This window comes from Lemur catta, chromosome 17 (assembly GCF_020740605.2).
Source record: "Lemur catta isolate mLemCat1 chromosome 17, mLemCat1.pri, whole genome shotgun sequence".
NCBI lineage: Eukaryota > Metazoa > Chordata > Mammalia > Primates > Lemuridae > Lemur > Lemur catta.
The window spans coordinates 6,084,621-6,112,173 of record NC_059144.1 but is presented as its reverse complement, the minus strand read 5'-3'; the positions used below and the strand labels follow the sequence as shown (position 1 = coordinate 6,112,173).

Sequence of the window (27,553 nt, the reverse complement as noted above, 5' to 3'; positions counted from 1 at the left end):
TTGCTGTGAGCTAGGCTGACACCATGGCACTCTAGCCCGGGCAACAGAGCGAGACTCTGTCTCAAGAAAAATAAATAAGTAAATAAATAAATAAAACACATAAATCAAGGTGTGGCCTTAATACCTACTATTAACACATCAGAAGTTAAGATGGCACCCAAAAATCTTTACAGTTGGGCAACATAGCTCTGGAAAAAGGAAGATAAAAAAGAGAGTAAAAGGTTGTGGCTTTTCCAGAAACTCCTGATGAACTCAAGTTGCCTGCAATGATGTCTAGAGAGAGGATACATCTCTAAATGAACTGTGGGTGTGTCTGTTGGTGCAGGGAGCTGGCTCAAGTAAGAAGCCAATTACACTTTTGAGAGTTGTACTTCTCAAAGAACCACCAGGCTGGGTTAAAAGAGACTGTGATTATTTGAGACTGAAAGCAACATTTGGGCTCAAACTCAAATGTAGGCAAGAAGCAGTCTGGGAAACACACTTATGTACCAAGGAAACCACATTCTTCAATGCCTTTTTGCAAGTAGCCAAGAAGAATAATGGAAAAAGAAGTCTCAGAAAGTGGAGCAAAAGACTATGGAGAATAATGGACTAGAAAGATACTCCCAGGGGAACAGATTCCACGGCTAATCAAGGACCCTTTTCCCAGCCCTAGAAAAGGCCCCCTCACCACCTACCCAGAGAGAATTCAGAGTTGCTGTGGGCCAGTGACTGCCATGTGTCTCCCATTCTTCCCCTTTCCAGATGGAGTGTTTATTGTGGCTGTCCTGTCCCTGTCCTACCATTGCATAGCACATTTGTGGAGTGGCAGTTAGTAAACTAAGACTTGTCTTCTTAGAAGCCACAGTAAGACCTGATATAAAGATGATCATAGAGGTGGTAGGATTGCTTGAGGCCAAGACTTTGAGACCAGCCTGGGAAACATAGTGAGACCCTGTTTCTACAAAAAGTTAAAAATTAGCCAGGTGTGATGGCACATTCCTGTAGTCCCAGTTACTTGGGAGGCTGAGGTGGGAGGATTGCTTGAGCCCAGGAGTTCAAGGCTGCAGTGAGCTATGATTGTGCCACTGTACTCCAGCCTGGGTGACAGAGTGAAATCAATCCTGTCTCTAAAAAAAAAGAAGAAAGTAAAAAGAAAACTTATCACAAAATCCTGGACTTTGAGCCTGATGCCCTGATTATATGGAACTTTGGATTGTCACCTGTGATAAGGGGATAAATGTATTCTGCATATACAAGGTGGAGGAAAGCAAATATTTGTAATCAGAAAGGTTACAAATAGACTGTATTATTATTCAAAAATATTTGTTATCCTTCCCTAAAGGAAGAGTTTACTTCCTTGTCCCACCGACTCAGGCTTGCCCCTGTGACTTGCTTCCGCCAATGCATGTGAATGGAAATGATGTTGGTTACTGCTGGGTAGAAAATTTAAGAGCCAACACATACTTGCCCATTTTCGCTACTTCTTCTGCCATGACAACCATCAGTGTTCCAGATGTAGGATGGGCTACACTCCTAAATCACAGAAAGCAGATGACATGGGGCAGAGCCTCAGTTGACCTGTGACATGTTGCATGAATAAGAAATAAGCCCTTGTTTGTATAAGCCTTTGAGCATAAACTTAGCCTGTCCTTACTGTACATAAAAGTACAACCATTTGTCTTGTGCTGGGAGTTAGCTACTCTCCCAGCAAAACAGGCCCCAAAGCAGGATCGTCACAAGGGTTATGGAAATAATAGGAAATAAAGAAATAATGTAGATGGAGAAATGATTGAGATGGAGACTAAGTGCAGTTTAAATGATGGGGGCGTTCGGGGACCTCCAGCATTCCCATGAATTGTGAGGCCCCGACTGACATCCCACATCTGTATTTATTGTTACAGCAAATAGTTGTCTTTTATTAAAGAATTATGTGTATAGCTCATTTTTTGAGGTTTCCAGGGGAACCTTACCTAATTCTGTCTATAAGAATAGACAGTTACAAAATTTTTCTAAGATAAGCGTGTTAAGCCCTAAGTTAGAAACAAACCTAGCTGAGCATATAAATTAAAGATAAAATGTATAAAATGAGAACACTGAGTCTGTGTACTACTCTAATCCACTTCTTCTAAACACAGACACATGTAATCAGGAGTGAAGCAGCAATAGCCTTCAAGTCTAGGATAGTTCCAGCTGCATGTTATCTGTTGGGCAGCCATTTTAATCAGCTTCTCCACCAAGGACCCAAACCGAGCTTCTGCCTTGCAAAAAAGCTCAAGGCGATGGCCGGCAGCAAAGAAGAAATATTGCTTTACAAATGTCCTCTGACAATGCCTCCCTTGTTGGAAGCAGCTTCTATTCTGTGAACTAACATGTCCACAGATTCCTTCAAGGCAAAGCCCTGCAAAACTCCTGAAACTTTTCACATCTCTTAGCCTATTTCCCAACAGTCTTATCAGTACTGGGTATGTCTCCATCAAAGATGAAATCAAGTCCCACTTTCTATCTGTGTCATTAAGTAGTTTTACTAGGATTTAGTAACCTCTGAGTCAGCAGATTAGTGTTGCAGAGAATCGTATGTGTGCTCTGGTACTCTAGGCTGACTTTCAGTGGCCACCTGAGATGTCCTCTGCCTGGAAGGCCGAGAACAGCTTTGGGTTGCTCCAAGTGCAGTGGTATTTACAACTAATTGATCACAACCAGTTACAGATTCCTTTGGTCCTTCTCCACTCCCACTGCTTCACTTGACCAGCCTTAAAAAAAAATTAAAATTAAAATTAAAAAAAATTAAAAATTAGAACAGCTTTGGAGGGGAGTTCTGTTGGATCACCACTAACAGGTGCTTGTAAGTTTTTTTGGATTGGGCGGTGCCAGAGAAAGACAAGCAGAGTTAAAAGGGATAAGTAAAGAGGCTTTATTGGAGCGCTTCTGGGTGGGGGGTAACAGGTCCCAAGAGAGAGGGACCCGGGTGAGGTTCCCAGGTCCCAGGGGTGGGGAGAGAGAGAGAGAGTAGTGGGGAGAGAGAGACAGAGAGGGAGACAGAGAGAGAGAGAGAGACCTGAGAAGTCACACTGCCCAGAAGTTTGAGTGGGTTTATATATGTTTTTTTAGGGCTGGGGGTCAGGGTTTCTTTGGTGGAAAGATTTATGGTGGGGAGAGCAAGGAACTTTCTGTTGCAGTTTTAGGGCAGGTGTGGAGATATAGAAGGGGCTGGTAGTATGGGTGGACTCCAGATACGTGATGGACTCCAGGAGCTGAGACCCTTGTCATGGTAACCATCAGGTGTGGTTATTCTTTTAACTCAGCTGGGCCTAGCAGGCATTGTTCTCGGCAGGTCTCGTGGGCTTTTTCTTTTTTCCATTAGGGAGGGGAGGGGTGCCCGTCACCAGCCTTATATCCCGGCCTTTTAGTGATAATAGGGTGCCGTGGTCTTTCTGGCTACTTCCTGCTTTTGAGGGGTGTAGTGGGGGCTATGGGCCAGAGTCTGCTGGTGGAGGGGTGACTGGAAGGAGAGAGTAGGGGTGAAGAAGCATCTGGTTTACTGCTACTCTGGATAATTCCTTTAGGCGGCATTGGAGAAACTGTAAAAGACAGGGGGCAAAGAGAAAGATTAGGCAAATGGTGACAATGGGTCCTATTAAGGGTAAAACCAGGTGGTTAGTGGGGACGGTATCTACCTGAGGGAGGGTATTTGTAAGAGAGAGTAGTGAAGTTTTAGGAATGCATGGCAGACAGCCTGAGGGTTTAACAGAGGGCCAGCGTAGGCATCACGCGCTGCCTCATAGAGAGGTTTGGCAAGGAGAGAAAAGTTGGGGATCCAGTGTTGGAAGAAACTAACGAACTCGAGGAAGGATAGAATTTGTTCAACAGCAGTGGGAGGCAGGAGATCGCGGAGGGCCCATTGGCGATCAACAGTCAGATGACAGGAGGGGGGAATGAGAGACAGTCCAAGGAAGGTAACAGTGTGTTCAGATAACTGAGCTTTAGCTGGCGACACCCGGTAACCCTTAGAGGCAAGAAAGTTGAGAAGGGAGGCAGTCTGTGTGTAAGTATCAGGGTGTGAGGGGCTGCAGAGTAATAAGTCGTCCACATATTGGAAGACAGTACTCGGCTGTAAGGGGCATTGAAGAAATCTTGGGCGAGAGCCTGACCAAAGAGGTGGGGGCTGTCCCTGAGCCCCTGGGGCAGGACAGTCCAGTGAGTTGTCCATATGTGTTTGTGTCAGGATCTTCCCACGTAAAGGCAAAGAGATTGTAGCTGGCTGGGTCTAAAGGAATGGTAAAGAAAGCGTCCTTGAGGTCCAGGACAGAAAAGTGGGTAGTGGAGGGGGCAATATGAGAGAGTAAAGTATAGGGATTAGGCATTACAGGGTGTAGGGGGACAACTGCCTCGTTAATGAGTCTGAGGTCCTGGACTAGCCGGTAGGAGCCATTTGGCTTTGTTACTGGGAGAATGGGTGTGTTATAGGGAGAGCTGGTCGGAATTAAGAGTTTTTTGCACAGAAGATGTTCTATGATGGGTTTTAGACCTCTGCGGTGGGTTGGTGAAATAGGGAACTGTGGCCGGGAAGGAAAGGATGAGGGGTCTTTAAGTCGAATGAGGACAGGGGTGTGGTGTGTGGGGGGTGGAGGTGTCCCAAACCCGAGGGTCTATGAGTTCAGGAGGGAAGGGGTATGTAGGACTTGGTGAGGTGGGAGAAGCTGTGGGCAGAGCTGAGGAATCTGGAGAGAGAGATAAGAGAAGTAGGGCTGAAGTTCTGGAGGTAAAGTGGAGGGTGGTGCCCAATTTGGTTAATAAGTCTCTTCCCAATAGTGGAGTAAGACAGGAGGGCATGATAAGGAAGGAATGGGTGATGGGACGGTCATCTATTAGACAGGTTAGGGGACTGGTGGTGGGGGTTGAGAGGGATTGCCGTCAATACCCATGACCGACACCTGGGAAGGATAAGTAGGGCCTGAAAAGGAAGGCAGGACAGAGTAGGTAGCCCCCGTGTCAAGCAGAAAGGACTGTCTTACCCGCTACCTTGATTGTTACCTTGGGCTCGGTGAGGGTGATCACGGTCACTGAGTTGGGGCCTCTTCAGTCTTCAGCAGCCAGACCCAAAACTGCCATCCACAGGTCTAGGGATGGAAGGACTGGCTCTCTGGATTTCTGTCCCAAGGGGCAGTCACTTTTCCAGTGCCCCTCTTGACCACATGCTGGGCAAGGCTTGGTGGGTGGACATGGCTGCAGGCACCGCTTGGCCCAGTGGCCTTCCTTACCGCACTTGAAGCAGGTGCCTGGTGGAGGTCAGCTGGTCATCTTAGATGAGGTTGATGGCTTCGTGGGCCCCGCCGGCGCAGGGCTGCAACCAAGGCTTGGGCTTGCAGGTGTGCCTTTTGGTGGACACGGGCCTCCTTTTGGGCCTCTGCCTGCTCGTCTCGGGAATTAAAGACTTTAAATGCCATGTTCACCAGGTCTTGGATAGGGGCCTGAGAGCCCTCCTCTGCCTTTTTGAGTTTCTTTCTGATGTCAGGGGAGGATTGGGTAATGAAATGTATTGTAAGTACAGTATTGTCCATCGGGGATGTGGGGTCTAGGTGGGTGTACTGAATGAGAGTGTCAGTGAGACAATTGAGGAAGGTGGTGGGGTTTGCATGAGAGCGAGTGTGCTGGCTGACAGGAGACGTCAGTGGTGAGCGGCTGGGTGGCGCAGAAGGTTGAGGGGGGGCCTTGGATGGTGGAGGCCGAGTTGGGGGGAGAGCTGAGAGAGTCAGGTGGATCGGAGAAAGCAGAAGGGGCATCTGAGGAGATGCCTGGTGGAGAGTTAGAGGGAGAAGAGGTGGAGGGTGGTGGGGGACCCTGTGCAAGGAGGACTTGTGCGGGATGGCAGGTCAGACAGAGAGAAGGATGGGAGCGCAAACAGAAAAAGGCTTGGACATATGAGCTCTCCAACCATTTGCTGTCCCTGTGACAAAAGTTATCAAGGTCTTGCAGAATATTGAAACTAAAAGTCCCATTTTCAGGCCATTGGGAGCCATTGTCCAATTTATACATTGGCCAGGCAGTATTGCAGTAAAGAATGAGGTGCTTGGGCCAGATGTTTAAATCCAGGGCCTTCAGATTGGCCAGCAGACACCCCAGGGGCGTCTCGCGGGGAATTTTGGTCACCCATGTCGCCTCAACCCGGATGAGGAAACAGCCAGGAACAGCTTCCTGGCTATGGAGGCAGCAAAAGTCTGGGGGGACGTCTCCGCCCGAGACTAGAGTGCCAGCACGGAAAGGGGTGAGAGGAATTCAGGCGTCCCCGAATAGCCTCAGCCCCTGGAACGGGAGAGCCTCCGATGTGGGCCCGCGGTTTAACAGACAGGGAACAGCTTCCCGGAGAACAGAGGCTCCCGGTGGGGAATCCGGGCTGGGACAACACAGGGTGACTCACCCAGGCCAAGGTCGTCAATCAGGGACTGGAAGACAGTCAGCGGAGGTCCCGGTCCAGAATGCGAGAGTTTGAGGAAGGGGGTGGCGTAGCCAAACGCCCCTCCTGGGTCTCGGCACCAAATGTAAGGTTTTTTGGATTGGGTGGCGTCAGAGAAAGAAAGACAAGCAGAGTTGAAAGGGATAAGTAAAGAGGCTTTATTGGAGCGCTCCTGGGTGGGGGTAACAGGTCCCAAGAGAGGACCCGGGCAAGGTTCTCAGGTCCTGGGGGAGAGAGAGAGAGAGACCTGAGAAGTCGCACCCCCCAGAAGTTTGAGTGGGTTTATTTATGTTTTTAGGGCTGGGGGTAGGGGTTTCTCTGTCAGGAAGATTTATGGCGGGGAGAGCAAAGAATTTTCCATTGCAGTTTTAGGGCAGGTGTGGAGAAATAGGAGGGGCTGGTGGTATGGGTGGACTCCAGGAACCGTGATGGACTCCAGGAGCCGAGACCCTTGTCATGGTAACCATCAGGTGTGGTTATTCTTTTAACTCAGCTGGGCCTAGCAGGCATTGTTCTCAGCAGGTCTCGTGGGCTTTTTCTTTTTTCCATTAGGGAGGGAAGGGGTGCCCACCACCAGCCTTACAGTGCTGAAAAGTCTCTGTGTGACCTTGTGGTTTGGGGTCCTGAGTCACAATGACAGATGATGAAGGAGCCATGTTTACAAGCCATATCCCCTTGCAAGGCAACATGACTTCCCCTGCACCTTTCTCCTTATACACACCCCCTCCTATACTGGAGTAGATGTTCTGAAACATGGCTATTTTCATTTTTTTTAAATTTGTAATTCATGAGAAAATTGAAGAATTTCTAGTTAAGATGTGACTATTGCTCTAGCAATCAAACTAAGATGAATAAACTATAAAATCAGTTTTTCTGAACTTACCAGAGAGCTGAGGATATAACTCAAAAAAGTGATGAGCCCTTCATAGAAAAGAAGAAACCATGGATTTTCTTATCTCTGGGGGAAAGCAGGAGGAGGAAGAGTCTTCTATAGATGGGGGAAGAAAACTAGCTAAACTTTTTAATTAACATATGGGCTGGCATGACAGGTTAGAATTCTAAAAAGCCTCAGCTCCAGATCATGTCATTCATCAATTCTTTCCTACAAATCTTTACAGAGTGTCTAGGGGTAGACATCAAAGCTGGTGCATGGAAAGAGAGCTGAGAGAAATTAACCCAGTATTCCAGACCCTGAGCTGCCAAGGGCTAGGGTAGGGCAGAAGAACTGAGAAACTCCTCTAGACCTTCTGGTAGGGGAGAAATCAAGGTGCAGAAAGTTGGTGTGGAACTGGAGGACAAAGTGAATTTTCCAGCAACCCAAAAAGCTAGCAGCTGGTCTGTAACACAGAGAGAGAGCTCCTGTGTATGGTCTGAAAAACTGGCAGCTGAGCTGTAAAGCTCCAAGAAATCCTGCGATTATGGAGTTCTCTGACTCCAGACCCCATAGAAGGGAAATTTCTAATTGTACTCACAAAACATTTCAAACCAGTAGTGAATTGAATCAAACTAAAGTTGTACATTATTATATATTTTTTTGACATAAAGTGCTCCTTTATTTGTGGCTTAGAAGCATAGTATAGTTTAAATATGAGGCTTTCAATTTTGTATTCTAGTATTTTCTTTTTGTTGTTGCTGTTTTTTGGTTCTATTTATTTTGGGTTTTTTTTTTGATAATTGCATTAGTATATTATTAATGCTAAAAATTAATTTTAACAAAACCTTATAAACAGCTAAAAGATAATTTAGTAAAACCTATAAACAAATTCTTATAAACAAGAGCGGTGTCCCACCTTTTTAGGCCAAACTCATGTATGTCTTCCACAGATTGACCTGTATCCATGAATAGATAATATAAAATGAAACTGTAACTTGAAACAATCTTAATTAGTTTAACCACAGGGTAAGATTTTTATAAACCACTTACAACCTTTTGTAATTTTTTACCATTTTTTTCTAACTTTCTATATTTAGTTTTATCTATCATTCTTTCTGGTTTTTTAATTTAGGACAAAATTCTTAAAACCTCTAAACTAGGCAAAATTATTTTCTGTTTGACAAAAGCCATATTCCTATAATTTCCTATAGCCTTTTTTACCACGAAAAATCATATCTTCTACTTTTTAATACATTTTGTATATACAATTTTTTATCTCTAGTAGTTTTAATAACATATAATAATTAGAATGTCAGTTGGGCATGATGGCTCACACCTGTAATCCTAGCACTTTGGGAGGCCGAGGCAGGAGGATCACTTGAGGTCAAGAGTTCAAGACCAGCCTGAGCAAGAGCAAGAACCCATCTCTACAAAAAACAGAAAAATTAGCTGGGCTTGGGGGGCATGCTTGTAGTCCTAGCTACTTGGGAGGCTGAGGCAGGAAGATTGCTTGAGCCCAAGAATGTGAGGTTGCACTGCACTCTAGACTGGGCAACAGAGCAAGACCGTGTCTCCAAAAAAAATAAATAATAATAGTAATTACAATGTTAACTCTTAGTAACCCTTATTTTTAGTGAAAAATCTAGAAAGTCATTTTGAACTGTTATCAATCCCCAGTTTTTCTATTAACAGATTTAAATATATTTAGCTTTTTATACCATATAAAAATAAGATGTCAAGGTATATAAATTTAAACTTATATTTAATAATTATTTTTAATATTTTAATTTACCTAGAAATGACTCAGACATTTTATGATGATCTATCATTTAATTTAGCATAACATGACTTAAAGAATTTAAATTACTGAAATGAATTTTGAAACTATGACGCAGGTCCCCTCCCTAAGGCCTTTCTCAGTCATCCTGGGCCCAAGTAGCCACATGGCACCCTAGATGGCCATGAAGGGCAGGGCCTGTCTGGGTCTTCAGTTTACACATTAAGTGTAGAGCTCAGGACTGAGAACAAAACTGTGGAGATAATATCTAACCCTTCCCAGTATAACTAGGAGGAACAGCTGAGCCAAGGAGAATTCTGTATGTCCCCAGGCCTTACCATGACCATTTGTTTAGAGCCTGGAATCTAAAGGTGCTAAGACAGAAGTTCACAGACCTGTCAAACAATTATCAAAAATACCACAGAAGTAACAGTTTTATGACATTAAAAGGTATAGCATTGGCCAGGTGTGGGTACAGTGGTTCATGCCTATAATCCTAGCACTTTGGATGGCCAAGGTGGGAGGATCACTTGAGGCCAGGAGTTCAAGACCAGCCTAATCAACGCAGTGAGACTCTGGCTCTTCAAAAAATTAAAAAAAAAGAATTTAGCAGAAATTGCCTAAAACCTGCCTGTTCAGTAGTCAGACAGAATGACTAAATTAAATTTTAAAGATATTTTTATTTTATTAATAATTTTTAAACTATCTTTATTGACTAATGATTACTAAAGTCATATGAACTTGAAAAGCATTTGAGCTTACTTAATTTATGAGTACTCATATTTTTAAGTTAATTTGGTATTAAGTGTACACAATATATAAACATGTATAGACGTACACATTTATATAGACACAATATACAACATTCACATGTACACACAAAGACTTTATGGTTTTCATTCCATAAGACAAGTAAAATTTAGTAGTTTATAAGAACTGTTAAATTTATACTATGCCTTTTGAACGGAAAGGTTAAAGTTTATCTGGAGAAGCCTTTATTGAGCTTTAGAGAAAACAGCAAGTTTACATCTCAAAGGAGAGGGTGGAGAGGGGGAGAGAGAGAGAATCTAAGCCTTTTATTTGAAGGGGCTTGGGTTTGTTAGAGGAAGATTTTAAATGGTTGTTAAAGTAACACAAAATCTTAGGGATTTACCATAGGATTTTATAAGGTGTGAACTAAAATAAAATCTTAAGCTCCCCTTGGTAGACTGTATGGACCCTCTCTTGGTCAAGAGGACCCCAGAAAAGTCTTAAAGCTGAGCTGCTGCCATAAGGAGAAGGGAGGTCAGACACACCTAGTTATGCCCCCTCCCTTTTGAAGTTGCTTTTTGTACCAATAAGACACTAAATCATTAACAGGACCTAAGGCCATGCAAGACAAAGCTTAAACCATACCTGCAGGTCATCAGTCTGCTTAATAGACCACTTGAGTCTCATACATGTCTGGTGACTTATCTCTAATTAACAGACATATCTCAAGTTAAAACATTCCAAGCTTCTAGACAAAGCTTCATTTCTTTGACCAATTACAAATCAAAGAATCTTTAAATTCACCCATAACCTGTAATCCTTCTCCCCTTTGAGATGTCCCACCTTCTCAGGCCAAACCAATGTACACCCTCCGAGTATTGACTTATGGTCTTACATGTAATTCCTGTCTCCATCGATGTATAAAACCAAAGTGTAACCTGGCTACTGTGGGCATGTTTTCTCAGGGGCTCTTGAAAACATGTGCTCTGGGTCGTCGGTCACACACATTCAACTCAGAATAAACTTCTTCAAATTGTTTTATGAAGTTTGGGGTTTTTTTCCATTAACAAAATAGACATACAGTAAGTTTAGAGGAAATTCAGAAATCCCTCCAAAATAAGTAGCTAAATGTCAGAATGTCACACCTTAGAGACCAATCTAGCTAGGGAGGTGACCTTGCTAGACATTTTAATTCCAACTGGACTACCAAGCTCAGGGTGGGGCCCACACAGAATCTCAGGTCCCCAAAAGAGAGAGATGCTGTGGGACCAAGCCATGCAAGGCCTTTACAGTGCATTTTGTTACACAGACATTTTTTCTGAGTGTTTAAACTGCACCCTTTCTTATTAATGCACAAAAGAAACACGAAGCTCTCTGTAGTGTAGTCAGATGCCTCTAACATTGTCATTCTTGCTTAGCCATTATACACACCAAAGTTAAATTCTTCTTACAATACAGAGTAATACTGATATCCTCAAAAGCCAAGGAAATCAAGTAACCCCATACAAAAGAGAACAAAATTTTAGATCTAGGAGGAATCTCTCTACTTAAAATTCTTGGAGTTCCATGAAGAAAAACAGAAGTTTCTCTCAAAAAAATGAGTCTGTGGCACCTTTTTAGTTTTCCTTAAGGGATTCCAGGCTATCTTAAAGGTAGCTTTTAAGTTTAACCAAATTATGACTTAATCAAGGACATATGAGGTGTCTCTGAAGAGGTGGAAAGCAGGTATTTTTTTTTACAAGATCCAGAACTGCCCCACAGACAGCTCTAAGAAAGGAAAATTTTGCTAGCCACAAATGGGGTACAATCCACATTGTTGTCTAGCCATATTTTTTTAGAGTCTCATCTTCTCAGCTACCTACACATAAAGGCCCAAAAGCGTCATATACCCCTCACAGACAGAAGACAGGAAGTTAAAGGCTGTCTAAGGAAGAGAAAAGAATTGATAATAAATGAGTGCCTCAAAAAGTCAAAAGCCTTATAAATATCAAATCAAAAGGGACCTGTTCCCTGACCAAGAATTGAACCCACCACAACAGCAAAAGTACAGCTTCTTAACCATTAGGCCACAAGGTGGACTGGCCTTAGCCATTACTCTCACTGGAGCAGTTGCTCCTGTAGGGACAATACATACAAAAGATTTTATCTTGGCTGGTCGCAGTGGCTCACGCCTGTAATCCTAGCACTCTGGGAGGCCGAGGCAGGTGGATCGTTTGAGCTCAGGAGTTAGAGACCAGCCTGAGCAAGAGCGAGACCCTGTCTTTACTAAAAATAGAAAGAAATTATATGGACAACTAAAAATATATACAGAAAAAATTAGCTGGGCATGGTAGCACATGCCTGTAGTCCCAGCTACTTGGGAGGCTGAGGCAGGAGGATCACTTGAGCCCAGGTGTTTGAGGTTGCTGTGAGCTAGGCTAATGCCACGGCACTCTAGCCTGGGCAACAGAGTAAGTTTTGTTTCTGTCTCAAAAAAAAAAAAAAAGATTTTATCTTCATTTTAGGTCAGATTCTTGCTCTTTCATTTTATCAAGAGACATTTTAAGGCTAGCCATGACATTATTATGTGTCTGTGTTAATTTGATCTTCCTATAAGTACAGTCTTTGTCTTTTAATTATTTTATCCATTTACATATAATTATGTAAGTATATATATTTAAGTACAAATCTCTTCTTTTCCTATTGTTTTCTATTTGTCCCACTTATTTTATGCTCCTTTTTCTCTCCCTTCTTGTCTTTTTGTTGGATTTTTTTTTTTTAAGAGACAGGTCTTGCTCTGTTGCCCAGGATAGAATGTAGTGGCACAATCATAGCTCACTATAGCCTCCAACTCCTGGGCTCAAACAATTCCCCCACCTCAGCCTCTGAATAGCTGAGACTACAGGTGTGTGCCACCATGCCCAGCTAATTTTTTTTTTTTTTTTTTTTTTTTTAGAGAATGGGTCTCACTATGTTGTCCAGGCTGTTCTTGAACTCCTGACCTCAAGCGATCCTCCCACCTCAGCCTCCCAGAATGCTGGGATTACAGGCATGAGCCACTGTACCCAGCCTGGGTTAAATATTTTTTATTATTTTACTTTCCCCTCCATTGTGTTTTTAGTTATATATTCTTTCATTATTTGATTAGAAAGCACTTTAGAGATTATTATAAGCATCAGTCACTTATAAAAATATAAGATAAAGTTGTACTTTTACCACTTCTCAGACCACGTAATATTTTCACTCCATTTACCTCCCCCTCCTGCGTTTTGTATCGTCATAATATATTTTAATTCTACATATATTTGAACTGCACAAAACATTATGATATATTTTATACAGTGTATATGCATTTTAATTTTTTCCATATCCTTTGCATAGCTCTTTATTCCTTCCTGTATCTTTGTGCTTCCATGTGTAATTATTTTTCTTCTGTCTTTAGTATTGCTTTTAGTGCAAGTGACAGATTATCATAGTTTTTGTCTTTAAATGTTTTTTGAGACAGAGTCTTGCTCTGTCGCCTGGCCTAGAGTGGACTAGACCTCAAACTCCTGGGCTCAGCTGATCCTCCTGCCTCGGCTTCCCAAGTAGCTGGGACTATAGGGATGCGCCACTGTGTCCGGTGAATTTTTCTACTTTTAATAGAGACAGGATCTTACTCTTGCTCAGGCTAATCTTGAATTCCTAAACTCAAGCAATCCTCCCACCTCAGCCTCCTCGGAGTGCTAGGATTACAGGTATGAGCCACTGCGCCCAGCCAACCTTTATTTTTGAAGAATATTTTTGCTGGAGAGAAATCTAGTTTTGCAGTTATTTTCCTTTAATATCTTGAACATTTCATTACATTTTTTTCTGTTTTTCATTATATCTGTTAAGAAGTCACTGTCAGTTGTATTATTGCTCCTTTGAATGTAATTGGTCATTTTTTTTCCTGGCTATTTTTAAGGTTCTCTCTTTGTCTTTGGTTTTCAGTGGTTATATATTATGCTTAGATGTGGTTTTCTTTATATCTATCTTGCTTATCATTTGCAATGTTTCTTTTACATGTGGTTTGAGGTCTTCTATCAGCTTTGGAAACTTCTCAACCAGTAGCTCTTTAAAATTTGTTTCCACTCCTTTCTCCTCTCCTCTAGGACTATGGTCATGCCTATGTTAAAACTTTTTATCATGTTTCATGTTTTTCTTATGCGCTTTTCTATATCTTTTCTCTACATGCCTCAGTCTGGATATTTTTTCTGATCTTTAGTTATTTTGTCTATTTTCCATTTACTCTTTTCTGCAGGCATGGCTAGTGGCTGTTAAACTCTATTTGAGTAAATTTCTGAGTTCTTAATTTTACTAATTGTATTTTTCAGTTCTACAACTTTTCATTTGATTTTTTTAAATTTTCAGTTCTATATTCAAACTCTCAATTTGTAATCTAATATATTAAACATATTCTAAAGTCTATATAACTTATAACTACAATATCTATGTCTCCTATAGATGTGTTTCTATTGTTCATCTCTTGGCTTTCAGTCATTTGATCTTGTTTCGTGGAATGCCAGGCAATTGAATAATGTGAATAAAAATTAAAGAGTATACTTATGGCCATGAATAGTGTTGTCTTCCTCCAGAGATGATTAAATTTTGTTTCTGCAGACAATTAGGCTGGGAGCAGGTTACCTTAGTCCAATCTGGGGATCTATCCATCGGGAAGATGAGCTTCAGTTTTTGTGAAAGCTAATAAATTGCCAGATTATGTTTTCCTCTAGAGTACCAAAAGTCGTCTTTCTTGATAAGCCTGAACTTCAGCTCTTTCTCCAACTCCATAAGACTTCTGGAAATTGTACTCAGCTTTTCAACCAGCACTTGAAAATTAGCAAAGCCCTCAAGAGAGACCATGGCACTGAATATCAGACTTACATTTCTGCACTTCCCTTCCCTTGGCAATCATGGCCCCATTAAGCTCTTACTGCCTGGATAACTCTCTCATGCCTTTGAATAGATGCTTTTTAATATTTTGCCAGTTTTTATAGTATACTTTATATTCTACATTGGAAAGTTGATCTACAGCCTGCTAGTCTGCTACTATCAAAAGTGAGCTGAGCACAGTGCTTCACACCTGTAATCCCAGCACTTTGGAAGGCTGAGGCAGGAGGATTGCTTGGGGCCAGGAGTTCAAGACCACCCTGGGTAGCGTATAGAGATCCTGTATCTACAAAAAATTAAAAAATTAGCCAGGCATAGTGGCTTATGCGTGTAATCCCAGCTATTCTGTAAACTGACGTGGAAGGATTGCTTGAGCCCATGGGTTCCAGCCTAGGTGACAGAACAAGACCCTGTCTCTATTTAAAAAAAAAAGTGAAAAACTTTTCAGGTTGCTTAAGTGATATGTTTAAAATTTGTTATGATTTTTTCCCCTTAAATACTACTAAATGCTTACTGAATACCTAGTATCTTCCAAACACTGTTGGGTGCCAGGGCAAATACTGATGTTTATTGGTTCTTCCTTTGATTACCGAAGAGCACATACTGTATGCTTCCATCTATATAAGATTCTAGAATAGGCAAGTCTAATCCAGTGTCAGAATGCAGATCTTTGGTTCTACGGGGCTGTGGAGTGTGGAGTGGTTTGACTACAAAAAGGCATGAGGGAACATTTTGGAGTGATAGAAATGTTATATACTTGATTGTGCTGGTGACTACACAGTTGTATGCATTTTTGAAAATTCATTGGACTGTGCACTTAAAATGGGTGCATTTAATCATGTTAATTATTCCTCAATGAAGGTAATTTTTAAAAATCAATTTTAAAAAAAAACACCATTCTGGCATTCTTTCCCAGCAACAATGACCTACATGTCAGCTAAACATCCCAAGACCATAGTCATACTTGGTGTAACGCTAGTCCAAACAGATACTTCTCCTGAACCCTGAAAGGTCAGCACACCTGGACTCTGTTGGGGCAGATCATTAAAGCCTTTGCAAATACTTCATCACTCAATAAACAGATTCCAAACCAGAGTCATTGGTGGTTACAAGGAGTCAGAGAGCCCTGCTTAAAATGATAGCCAAATTTAGGTCAATAGACCTAAATTTTGTTCTCACTTTCACCCAGTTTGCTCTTTTTTTGACATAGGGTCTTGCTCTGTTGCCCAGGTTGGAGTACAGTGGCATCATCATAGCTCACTGCAGCTTCAAACTCCTGGGCTCAAGCAATCCTTCCACATCAGCCTCCCAAGTAGCTGGAACTACAGGGGCATGCCACCACACCTGGCTAACTTTTTTTTTTTGAGACACAGTCTTGCTTTGTTACCCAGGCTAGAATGCTGTGGCATCAACCTAACTCACAGTAACCTCAACAAACTCCTGTCCTCAAGCGATCCTCTTGCCTCAGCCTTCAGAGTAGCTGGGACTACAGGCATGCACCACACCCAGCTAATTTTTTCTATTTTTAGTAGAGATGGGGTCTCACTCTTGCTCAGGCTGCTCTTGAACTCCGGATCTCAAGTGATCCTCCCGCCTTGGCCTCCCAGCCAGAGTGCTAGGATTACAAGTGTGAGCCACTGCACCTAGCCCTCTTTTTTTTTTTTTTTAAGAGAGAGAGTCTCGCTCTGTCACCCTTATTATAAGTGCAGTGGCATCATCATAGCTGACTGCAACCTCAGTCTCCTGGGCTCAAGTGATCCTCTAGCCTCAGTCTCCCAAGTAGCTGGGACTACAGGCTCACGCCACCGTGCCTGGCTAATGTTTTCTCTTTTTAGTAGAGGCAAGCAATACCCTCATCTCTATAAAAAATAGAAAAATTGGCTGGGCATGGTAGCACATGACTGTAGTCCCAGCTACTCTGGAGGCTGAGACAGGAGGATCACTTGAGTCTGGGAGTGTGAGGTTGCTGTGAGATACGATGATGCCACTGCACTCTAGCCTTGAGCAACCGAACAAGACCCTTTCTCAAAAAAAAAAGCTCTTTGTATGTCCATGATATTAGCCCTTCATCTGTGATATATGTTACAAATGTTTTCTCCTAGTTCATTGTTTATCTCTTGACTTTGTTTTGGTATCTTATGCCATGCAAAAGATTTGGTTTTGTAGTTGTTGGGGGGGTTGTAATCCAATTTATGAGTCTTTTCTTGCATCTGGATTTTGAGTCATGGTTAAAAAGCCTATTTCTATAGCCAAGTTATAGAATTCAGTCATGTTTTCTCTTATCTTTTTCCAAATGGCTATCCAGTTGTCCCAGCATTATTGATCAAGAAGTCCATCTTTGTATCAATGATTCAAGCTACCGTCTTTATTATATTAGATTTCCGTATGTCATTGATGTAAGGTTGGTAGGGGGCTGTGTAGCCCCCTCCCCTGCTACAAACCCCTCTGCCCTAAGCAGTGAGTCAGCTCCACTTTTCTGCTTGAACAAGCACCTGGCCCAGCCACATCCTGTGACTGGCAGCACACCCAGCCCCCACGCTGTCTACCTGACCCTGGAGACATCCTGTTGCAGCCCCAGGGACATCCTGCTTATTGAGAACTTGATAATCCACTTAAACAAGCACCTAAAAAGCAAGCCCCCTCTGCTTATGCCCCTCACCGCATATAAATACCCTTACCTCAGTCCCAGACGGTGTGACTTCTGGAGTCCCTGGTTTCTCCGGGACCCAGGAACCTCGCCTGGGCTCCTCCCTTGGGACCTATTACCCTCACTGGGAGCACTCAAATAAAGCGTCGTTGCTTAACCCTTTCAACTCTGCTCATCTTTCTTTCTCTGGTGCTGACCATCCAGAAACCTTACAGTTGAGTCTATGTCTGGACACGCTGTTCTGTTCTGCCGTGGTCTGCCTATTCATATGCCAGTACCTCACTGGTGTAATTACAGAGCACATGTAGTATGTTTCAATACTTGGGAGGCCCAGCCCCACTCATAGCTCCTCTGTTTCTGTTTTCCCACTTATTCTTGTGCATTTGTTTTTCCATATGAACTTTAGTATCACCTTGTCTAGTTCCATAGAAAACTTGTTAGTATTTTCATTGAGATCACATTAAAGTCACAGATTAACTTAGGGACAGCTGACATCTTGACGATGTTGAGACATTGCAGTAAAAAAGAAGGGATATATTTTCATTGGACAAGTTGTCTTTTGTGTCATTCAGAAGGTTTTAAAGTTTTCTTCATGTGAGTTTTGCACATTTCTTAAGTTTATTTCTAAGTATTTTATCTTTTTGTTAATATTGTAAATGAGATATTCTCTGCCATAATATCTTCATACTGTTGTTTGTGTTTATGAAGGCTATTGATTTGTGTGTTAATTTTATTTCCTGCTACCTTCCTGATTTATTTTATTATTGATTCTCTAGGGGTTTTCAGGGTTTACTATCATATCATTTGCAACTAGAGATTGTTTTATTTTTTAATTATTATGCCTCTGGTTATTTTTTTCTTACCTAATTGCTTTGAGTAATGCCTTCAGAACAATGTTCAATAGTAGTAGAGATAGTGCCTATCCTTGCCTTGTTGCTGACCTTAGTGAGAATGCCTCTGGTGTTTCCCTGTTAAGATGCTAGCTTTAGGATCGAGGTGTATTGTTTTACTATTTGGAAGAGGTATCCAATTATTCTTTTTTTAAGAGTTTTTATTAGGAATAGGTGTTTTATTAGGAATAGGTGTTTTATTAGGAATAGGTATAGTGTTGGTGCCTATTTGCTAATATTCTATTTAGGATATTTAGATCAACCAATATTCATAAGATCAGTCTGTAATTTTCCTTTATTATGCTCTCTTTATCATGGTTAGAGATAACTGTATATTTGTTTAATAAAAGAAACTTGGAAATTTTTCTTTATTTCTATGCTCTGAAATAATTTATACAACATTGGGACTATCTTGTCTCTAAAGGTTTAATAGAATTCCCCTGTGAAGCAGTCTAGATCTGTTGTTTTTTTGTGGGGTAGTTCCTTAATTATTTTCTCTGTTTCTTCTATGGGTGTTGGTCTATTTAACTTTTATCTCTACTGAGGTCAATTTTTATAACCATATTTTCTTATTTTCTTAAGACATCCATTTAATCTAGGTTTTCAAATTTACTTGCATAAAGTTGTACAAAACAATTTTTGAAGGTTTTCTTCTAACTTCCTTCATGTTAGTACTTTGTTGTTTATTTTGTATATTTGTACTTTCTCCCTTTTGATTAAATTAACTAATGTTTTGTCTATTTTTTGCAAGAACCATTAATTTGATCTGTTTTTTTCTTCTCTAACTCATTAATTTCTATTCCTATCATTATTCTAGCTGTATGTCTTCCTTGTACTTTCTTTTGATTTGCTTTATTGTTTCTTTTCTTGCTTTTTGAATTGAAAACTTAATTCATTTACTTTTATTCTTTCATTTTTATTTATATAGGAATTTAGGGCTATGAAATTTCCTTATTGCTTTATATGTAATTCATTAGTTCTAATATAAAGTGTTTTCATTAGAAATTATATAATTTCTATTTGTATTTCCCTCCATCCAAAGGATGGTTAATAGAAGTGTATTGTCTTTTTGGTGTATTTCTAAGTGGAAAGGTTCTTGTTTTGTTTTGTTTTTAATTTCTAGGTTTCTTGTACTGTGATCAGAGTGTTATTTTAATATTTCTAGTTTATTCAACCTTCTGATGTTTTCTGTGTATCTTAATATATGATCAGTTATACATATGCCATATGTGCTTGAGAAGAAAGTTTATTCTCTGTCATCAGAGTGTTTGTTTGATATATATCCATAATATCTGTTCACTATATTGTTTGGATTTTGTCACAGTTTGGTTCTCTGTGAAGCATGTTCTGGCAGATTTTAATGCTGCCTCCTCAGACAATTTTCCAACCCCATACAGCAAACTGGGAGGAGGTCACCTATGTGGTCTGTCTGGTCAAGGGGCCATGCCCTGCCCCAGAGCACCATCACTGCAGTTACCATCAGATCCATTCATCTGAGCTAAGACAATGTCTGCTTTAATCGCAAGTGGCCCAGGGAGGGTCACAGAGGAAGCTAATCTTAATATATTTATTAGCAATATCTTTCCTGGGAGCATGTTTGGAGCACATTTCCCAAATAGAGGTAGGGAGCGAGGATATTTTGTGACACAGAAGTTGACATACTTGTTCTGAGCATAAATACATTTTGGCTTTTGCTCCCTATCTAAATTTAGGTCTTAACAATACCAAGTTTAAGGGCGAGATAAACAAGTGGGCAAAATAGCTTAACAAAGCAGGACAAGGGGGGAAGCTAGAGATGCACTGGTACTTAGAAATCAGGTGGTAAAAGTCAGTGAAGTCTGTGCTGTCAGCAACAACAGCGGGGTAGGCAGCGCCACGTGCCCATTCCCCACGGAAGCATTGAAAAATCAAACAAAAACTGTCAGAACCAACTTTGCCAGAACTCTGGAAAACAGGCAAAGGTTTACAGCACCCAAGCAAATGCTGAGTCAAGAAAAAGGCAACTTCAAGCTGTGGGAGAGCCTTGTGGCATTTCTACCTGGCCTTGCCCCTGGCCCCTAGAGTCTTGAAAAAGGCAGTAGTGTATCCCCAGTGTGGGACCTGGTCCCTAGTTTTGGAGGGAGCAGAGCACACCTTATTTGAAAAGAAGTGTGTGTCTATTCTCACTTGTCCAGGGGCTGCCTGAAGGACTGGCACAGGTGCTTGTCATTGTTTCACCTAACTCAGGACCAACTCGGTGCAGAAGAGTGGCCAGCACTGCTTGAAAACATTGTAAGGCAAACAAACAACCTGCACCTTGGGGCAAAAGATTATAGTTGAGGCAAAGAATAGAGCACTGAAAGCTTGGAGGAAAAGCTAGGAAGAGAGATTCTTTGGGAAATTAAGGCATTTAAAAGCACCCATGTATTCTGGGAAATTTAGATAGCCCCAAGCTTGCCCAGGGCAGTTTGCATCTCAGAAGAGACCTAAGAAGACCCTGAGCTTTCACCTTGGGCTAGTGTCTATGCTCAGTGCAAGCAGGAAGTGAAGGCTAAGGCAGAGTAGTAACAGCCTGGCTAAGCAATGGAGGGCCGCAGCACAGAGCCAGTCACAAACTGGGAGAAGTGTTTCTCTCTCTCTCTCTCTCTCAGCTTCTGAATCTGACATGCTCAGTCCACCGAGGGAGGCTTGGTGTAGATGATAAGGATGTTGACAAGAGCAGCAGCAGGAAGAGATACCCAGGGTACATGGCTGGCTGCCTGTCCTTGGGGGGGTGCTCCAGCAGGAAGGAGGGACTCTTGGTGCTGCTGGTGGTGCCCTGTGGCTCCTGCTCCACTCAGGTGTCTCAGCTTTAATCTTTGGAGATTGCTGTGGTTCAGATGCCGGTCAGATGCTGAGCTGATCCTTATTCTGTCTGAATGCTGTACATGGCTCGCCCCGCTGTACATGGCCCTCTGTCTGTGGGTGGCCAGGACAGAGGCAACAGTGGTACTAGAAAGGGCTAGAAACCAGCTCACCCACTGCAGCAGACACAGCTGTGGCCCAGGCCCCAGGCACTCCAGCATGGGAGAAGGCTCTCCTGAAGTTGTGGACACTCCTTTGGTGAAACCAGTTCTTGGTTTTGATTTGTGGCCACCACAGAATTTGGGGATTGATGTTGGGCTGGCTTGCAGCTGCTACAGCCTCACCAAAAGTATCTGTGTTGGGCCCTTGCAGAGCTGGAGGTGGCAGATGTCATGTTGAACGTCTCCCCTGCCCATGTGACAGGCAGATTTGAAATGGTTAAGAACCTCCAGAGGAAGAACTGTGGTGGGGGTGCGTGTGGCTTGGACCCCCTCTGCTGTTAGTGCCGACTGCCTGACGACATGCTGTCTTTCCACACAGGAAGGACATTCCCGTGGAACAAGTGACACACGCAGACAGAGAGCAAACCAAGAAAGTGGTGTACTCGGTGGTCTACGGGGCAGGTATGCTATGGGCCAGGATCTGAGGTCATGGGGTCACCTGGATGGCTGTGCACCTACCTGTATGTAAACGTGGTGGTGCCTCAGGGAAATCATTCTGTGAGTCCCTGTGTGCTGTTTACACAAACACTCTGATGATATTTGCAACCTCCAGACTCTAGTCAGATCACTTCATGCCATTGACTCGTCAGTGTCACAGCCAGCCTTTTCAGGTGAGGTTAGGTGTGACCAGGCTGCCCAGCCTCACCCCTACATGGCACCACCTTGCTAGGTGACATTGCTGGGCTTTGAAACCCTCGAGGAGACCCTTGTCTGTGTAACACCAAGGCTTTATGCAGTCTAGCAACCTCAGAATGAGCTGTGGGTTGGCTTGTTTCCCCAACTCAGCACATACCCCATCCCCCAGACGGAACTCACCCAGCCAAGCCAGGCAGCAAAGCCAGCCCCCCACAGGGTGGAGCCAGGCCTCAGGCTGGGAGCAGGGCGGTGGGTGGGGATCCAACTTCAGGGTAACAGGCGGGACAGTGGGGCTAGGCCAGGAAGACTGGAGGCCAGAGGTGGCCGCCTAGTGCCTCCTCTGCAAGCGACCCCACCCCTCCCCTTCTCCTGCCACAAGCCCAGGACCCATGGCAGAGCAGGCCTTCTACTCTCTTCCACTGTCCTTTCAACTCCCCAACCATGGGCTGTCTGGGCTTTTTAAATTCTTCTCTGCCTCTGGGTCATGCTGAATCAGTGTGAGCCAATTTCCCCTCAGGAGGGACTATTGGCAGCGAGGCCCTCCTTAAAGAGGAGTGAGTGCAAGTGTCAGGGCCTATGCAGACCTTCTCCCTTTGATCCAGCTGCTTTGAGCAGTGGGGTGTATGCAAAGACCCTAACAGGATTCATCTGCCTCCTATGGAAACCCTTTGTTTATTCAAGAAAATGCCACAAAACTGAACAAGCTTCAGTACAAGAATAGTGGGGCAGGTACATAGCTGACTGTCCCTGGGAGCTGCCATGCCCCTCTCCAGCGAGGCTGCAGTGCTGCTGGACGTGCATCCTTGCTGCAGAACTGTGTTATGGGTAATACCATCAGCTTCAGCTCTGCAGCTAGGACATTGCCTCCCCCATTCCAGGCCCAGCAGCCGGGCTTGGTCCCAAGGCTGCCACCTGCTGAGCGTGGGGCCCCGTTCGAGGGCCTCCACCTCTGTGTGCTCACCTCCTTCTCCAGAAAGGTTCTCAAGGGGTTGATGTGGCCGTACCTGTCACACGATTCACTCTCATCTCTATCATCTGCCACCCTGTCTGGGTCCTACTCTGATTCTGTGCTTCCCAGTGGCTGAGGTCCCTGCAGCACCCCCTGCTCCCCAGCTGGCACTGGCCAAGCCCCTGCCACGGGGTGGGCCTCCGACTGCAGCCCCACATGTGCAGAGAAAGGCTGTCTTCGCTTCTGTTCGCTTGGCTCTTCTGGAGTATTCGCTTTATTTTTTCCGGAGAGGAAAAGAGCTGCACTTTGTAAATAAGCATGAGTCATTAGCCATGATGTTGGTGAAAAGGGTAATTTGGCTGCTTTTAGTCCTGATGGTGACACAAGGGTTCCTACCCTCAGCCTCCGTCTCTGCTGGTCCCTTTATTCCCATCCAGCCTGACAGCTGGAATTACTGTGTATCTGTTGCCACAGGCTGAGCTGTCTCTGTTCTCCTGTGTTTGAAACCTTGTCATGGAGCTAGGACGGAGGAACCCAAGTGTGGGGCAGGAGTTCCACAGCCAGCAAGGGTACGGGAGTGGGTTCCAGGAGTTGAAAGAAGAGATGAGCAGCAGCAGGTAGATGAGACATACTGTCGGGATGATGTCACGACAGCAAGAATATGGCAAGCACTTATATATGGGTGGAACAATAGAGGCAACATCCCCAAGTGGAGGGATGATCACATGGTCTTACATAAGAGGTGACATCATAGGTACATAAGCATGTTGACGCATGTTTTACCAGAAGCTCAGCAAAAAACACACAGACAGTCATTGTGGTGTGGCCTAAGAAACCTATTGCCTATACGAATGGGTTTCCCCTTACAGTCCACCCCCTAGGCAACAGGTTTCACGGCCGATCAACGGGCCCCTATGGAGGCCTTTCAGGCGAAAATGTTACAACAATACAGGGAACAGTAGAGTATTACTAGACCACAATAAATAGCTACTAAAACTAAGAGGATCCAACGCCAGGACCACAAGAGGCGTCCTCACTGTTGTTGTAATGGGTTTTTAGTTAATTGCTGGATGGCTTATACCTTGCCATTGATGTTCTTCAATGTAACGGAGGTATCTTTCTGGTGACTGGGTATCTATACACAACATTTAGTATGTATAACTACACATGTGCCCCTTGCGCCGCAGGAAGGAGTTCAAGGGCCATGTCTTTTTACAAATCCACCTTTCTTATCTGGGTGGCTTCATCCACTAAGAAGGTCAAAGTCTGTCTGGTTTGACTTAGGGCCCAAGGAGTATGCTCAGCTATGGCATTCACTTCTAGCTCTACCTTAATGGCTCCACCCCAGGGAAAAAGATGACTACCGGGTAGAACCATCATGGAGTCCGTTTTGCCTGATGCCAGCAGGAGAACACAGCATCCCAATTATGTGGTTTTTCAGTAAAGATGGGGTGGACCTTCCCTGGGATATATAGCTGTCCCCAAGTTCACGTACCCATTCAACAAGCAGGAAGATAGGGCCATCCATATCTTCCACATACCCATAGAAATCCTGGGGACACCCTGTTGGTGGAGATAGTCCCCACCAAAGGTTTTCCATTCCACCAGTGGGCGACATTACCAATCTGAGTAATGTTTGTACAGAATTCTTTCAGGATCCATTTTACAGTGCAATCCCTTAATCCCATTTTCTGTTTTATACATAAGGGGGCCACTTGGCATAGCTCTACTTGTTCCCCTAATAACCAACCGCAACTGTTCCAAACAGTGTATCCCAGAGTGGGGCATGGACTCGGAGTATGGTGGTCCTGTCACAGATGCTTCTCAACTGCCATGTGGATGGAGTTGCAATTGGCGTCCTGGGGCCCCTACGTGGTCAGGAAAGTCCAATTTTGTAGAGAAGCACGGGCAATGTTCCCGGGTGGGCTGCTGGCGGTTTCTACCAGGAATTCCATGCAGATCCAGCAGTGAGAGGTGCTGGAGACTTGAGTGTAAGTATGGGCCCAGGAGGCGATGCTGTTAGCCTGGATTACCCTGGTCGGTAAGAAAGAGCAGACAAGAGGACCACCAAGGGTAACTCATGCCCTTCAGGCAGCACACAGGCTACCTGTACATCTTGGGATAAGATTGTGGCTAGAATTGTCTTTTGTCCTGGATGATGGTACCACACAGTTTCACCCACGATAGGTTTGGTAGTTTCAGGTGCTAAAATGAGGGGAACCCAGGGAATTACCCAAAAGGCAAGGACTAAAGTGCCCATGAGGAGGGTGTTCCTTCCATGGTAGTCCACCGTGACCGACACCAATTATTGTTTAGGGGTGAGCACGGCAGGTGATACATTGGAACAGTACCTTAACCCATCCCCCCACGGGTCTAACAGGCTGATCCACTGGGGTTCAGGGCCTGTTATACTTCAAGACCATGTCCAGGTTATCATCTCTCCTTCCTTGAGGGGAGTTGGGGCCGGAAGCAAAACAGTTCCATCCCAGGTTACAATGGGGTCGCATCAAAGGGACATTGGCGACATCTGTTAATCAGAGGGGAGTGGTTTGCTTGTAGGTAAATAGTCTAAAGGGGCAGGTCCACCCTTTCAGGGCTGCTCATTTAGCGCCTGAATGGCCTGATCTAACCTCTTCATTCAATATTGGACAGATAGGGGAGAGGTCCCACTTTTTAGCTTTCCCTTCAACAAACCATTGTATCGCTCTATCATGCCAGCGGCCTGAGGCCAGTAGGGCACGTGGGCTACCTATTCAATATCCATTTGGCATGCTCACTGTTGAACCTGAACCTCACATCCCATAAAATGACTACCCTGATCACTTTCTATAGTGAAGAGTCCCCCATATAGGCAGTTAAGTGTTACAGCGCCTTAATGGTAGATGTTTGGTCAGCCTGCGCAACTGGGTAGGCAAAAAGGAGGCCAGTAGTGGTATCGACTGCCATGAAGGTGTACACTGCCATATTGGACCGAGGTAGGGGACCAACCTAATCAATCTGCTATCTCTCCAAAGGATGGTCTCCCCACCAGACATGTCCAGGAATGGTGGGCAGTTGCCTACAGTGTGGATACTGTTGGGTACATACCTCACATTGGTGACAAGCCGTCTATAAATCTGCCATAGGTATATGTAGACTCTATTTTGGGTCGCTTGAGCCATAGTTTTTACACTGGCATAGCCCAGACAGTGGTGTAACTACAGGGCCTTATCAGCTGGCAAAGATGACCTGATCCATCACACCCTTGCCAGTGTATCGGCCTCATCATTGCCGAGACTGACTAGAGGTCTATGTCCTGAAACATGACATACCCAGACTTCCTTCTGGTGTCCTTGCTGCAGTAAATCCTCCCACATTGCCTGTTCCCATACTGAGCGGTGTTCTGCTAGCCAACCTTGGGCTTTCCATGTAGGTAACCAGACAGTGAGACCCTTAAAAATGGCCCAGCTGTCAGTGCAGACATGTACAGGGGATGGCTCATGGATGACCACAATCCACATGGCATGCAATTCAGCCCATTGGCTGCTCTGTTCCTGTCCCATTTCAAAGCAAATTTTATGATGATTCTACTGGATGGCTACCGCTGTCCATTGGGCTGAGGGGCTGTGACTGGACCTATCGGTATACTACACCTCTGCTGGAGGGGGACCCTGTCCTTCAAGATAAGGACTCTCCTCCCTTAGTATTACCATTGTCTGAGGGTCAGCATCAGACACAAATTCAACAGGGCCCAATACAGTTTGCAACTCTGCAGTCGATGGGCTGGAGCTAAACTCTGCTTTTTGCTCCGCTTATGCTGGCAATTCCACAAACCCCAGCCCATCCCATTCGTGTCAATGGTAACATCGAGATCAAACAGTTGTGAGCAGTCAACCACTTGTAGCATCTGGGCTTGTGCAACAGCCCTCTTGGCTGCCATAAAAGTGGCCTCTGCCTCCAGGGACCAGTCCCACTGTGTCCCCCTTTTACATAATGGATGTAAAGGCCATAATAGTTGGGCCAAGTGGGGAATGAATATACGCCAATATCCCAAGAGCCTCACAAATACTTGTAGCTGTTTTACCATAGTGGGTCGGGGGAAGGCTTGAATCTTATTTATAATCACCTCTGGAATTGCTTTTGTCTTACCCGACCAGACAACACCCAAGAATTTGACTGACAAGCCAGGTGTCTGGACCTTGGAGTCGTTCACCACCCAACCCCCTTGCTCCAATGAGGTTCAAAGGCTGGCAGCAGCTTCTTCTAGATCTGTAAGGGAATCAGAGGTTAACATTATATCATCAATATAATGAAATAAGTACACCGAGGATGGCTGACTCCGTGTAGCCAAGTCCTGTGGCACCAAACCATGATATTATGGTTGGGCTATGTAGGTAACCTTGCAGTAATACCACAGATGTCCATTGTCATCCTTTCCATGTGAAGGCAAACTGGTCTTGACTGTCCACAGCTATGTCTATGGAGAAAAAGGCATTAGCCAGGTCCACCGCATAGTGGTACTGCCCAAGCACCAAAGTCAGTTGATCCATCAGATCCAGTATGGATGGTACTGCTGCATGCAATGGGGGAGTCACTTTATTCAGTTCCCAACAGTCTACTGTCATTCTCCAAGTTCCATCTGGTTTTTTAACCAACCAAACAGGAGAGTTGAATGGACTATGAG

At 43.9% G+C, this 27,553-nt stretch overlaps 1 protein-coding gene across 5 annotated transcripts in view; it reads left to right on the top strand.

Annotated features, from left to right (window-relative positions):
* Positions 1-27,553, top strand: part of POLN (DNA polymerase nu) — a 181,332-nt gene that overhangs the window by 132,305 nt on the left and 21,474 nt on the right. For all 5 annotated transcript variants that reach the window (XR_006729414.1, XR_006729413.1, XM_045528184.1 and 2 more), the window contains exon 20: positions 21,625-21,707. Coding sequence is in view for 3 of the 5 variants with exons in the window: in XM_045528184.1 (XP_045384140.1) it covers positions 21,625-21,707 (83 nt within the window). In the remaining 2 variants the exon portion in view is untranslated. The remainder of the gene's footprint in view (positions 1-21,624; positions 21,708-27,553) is intronic.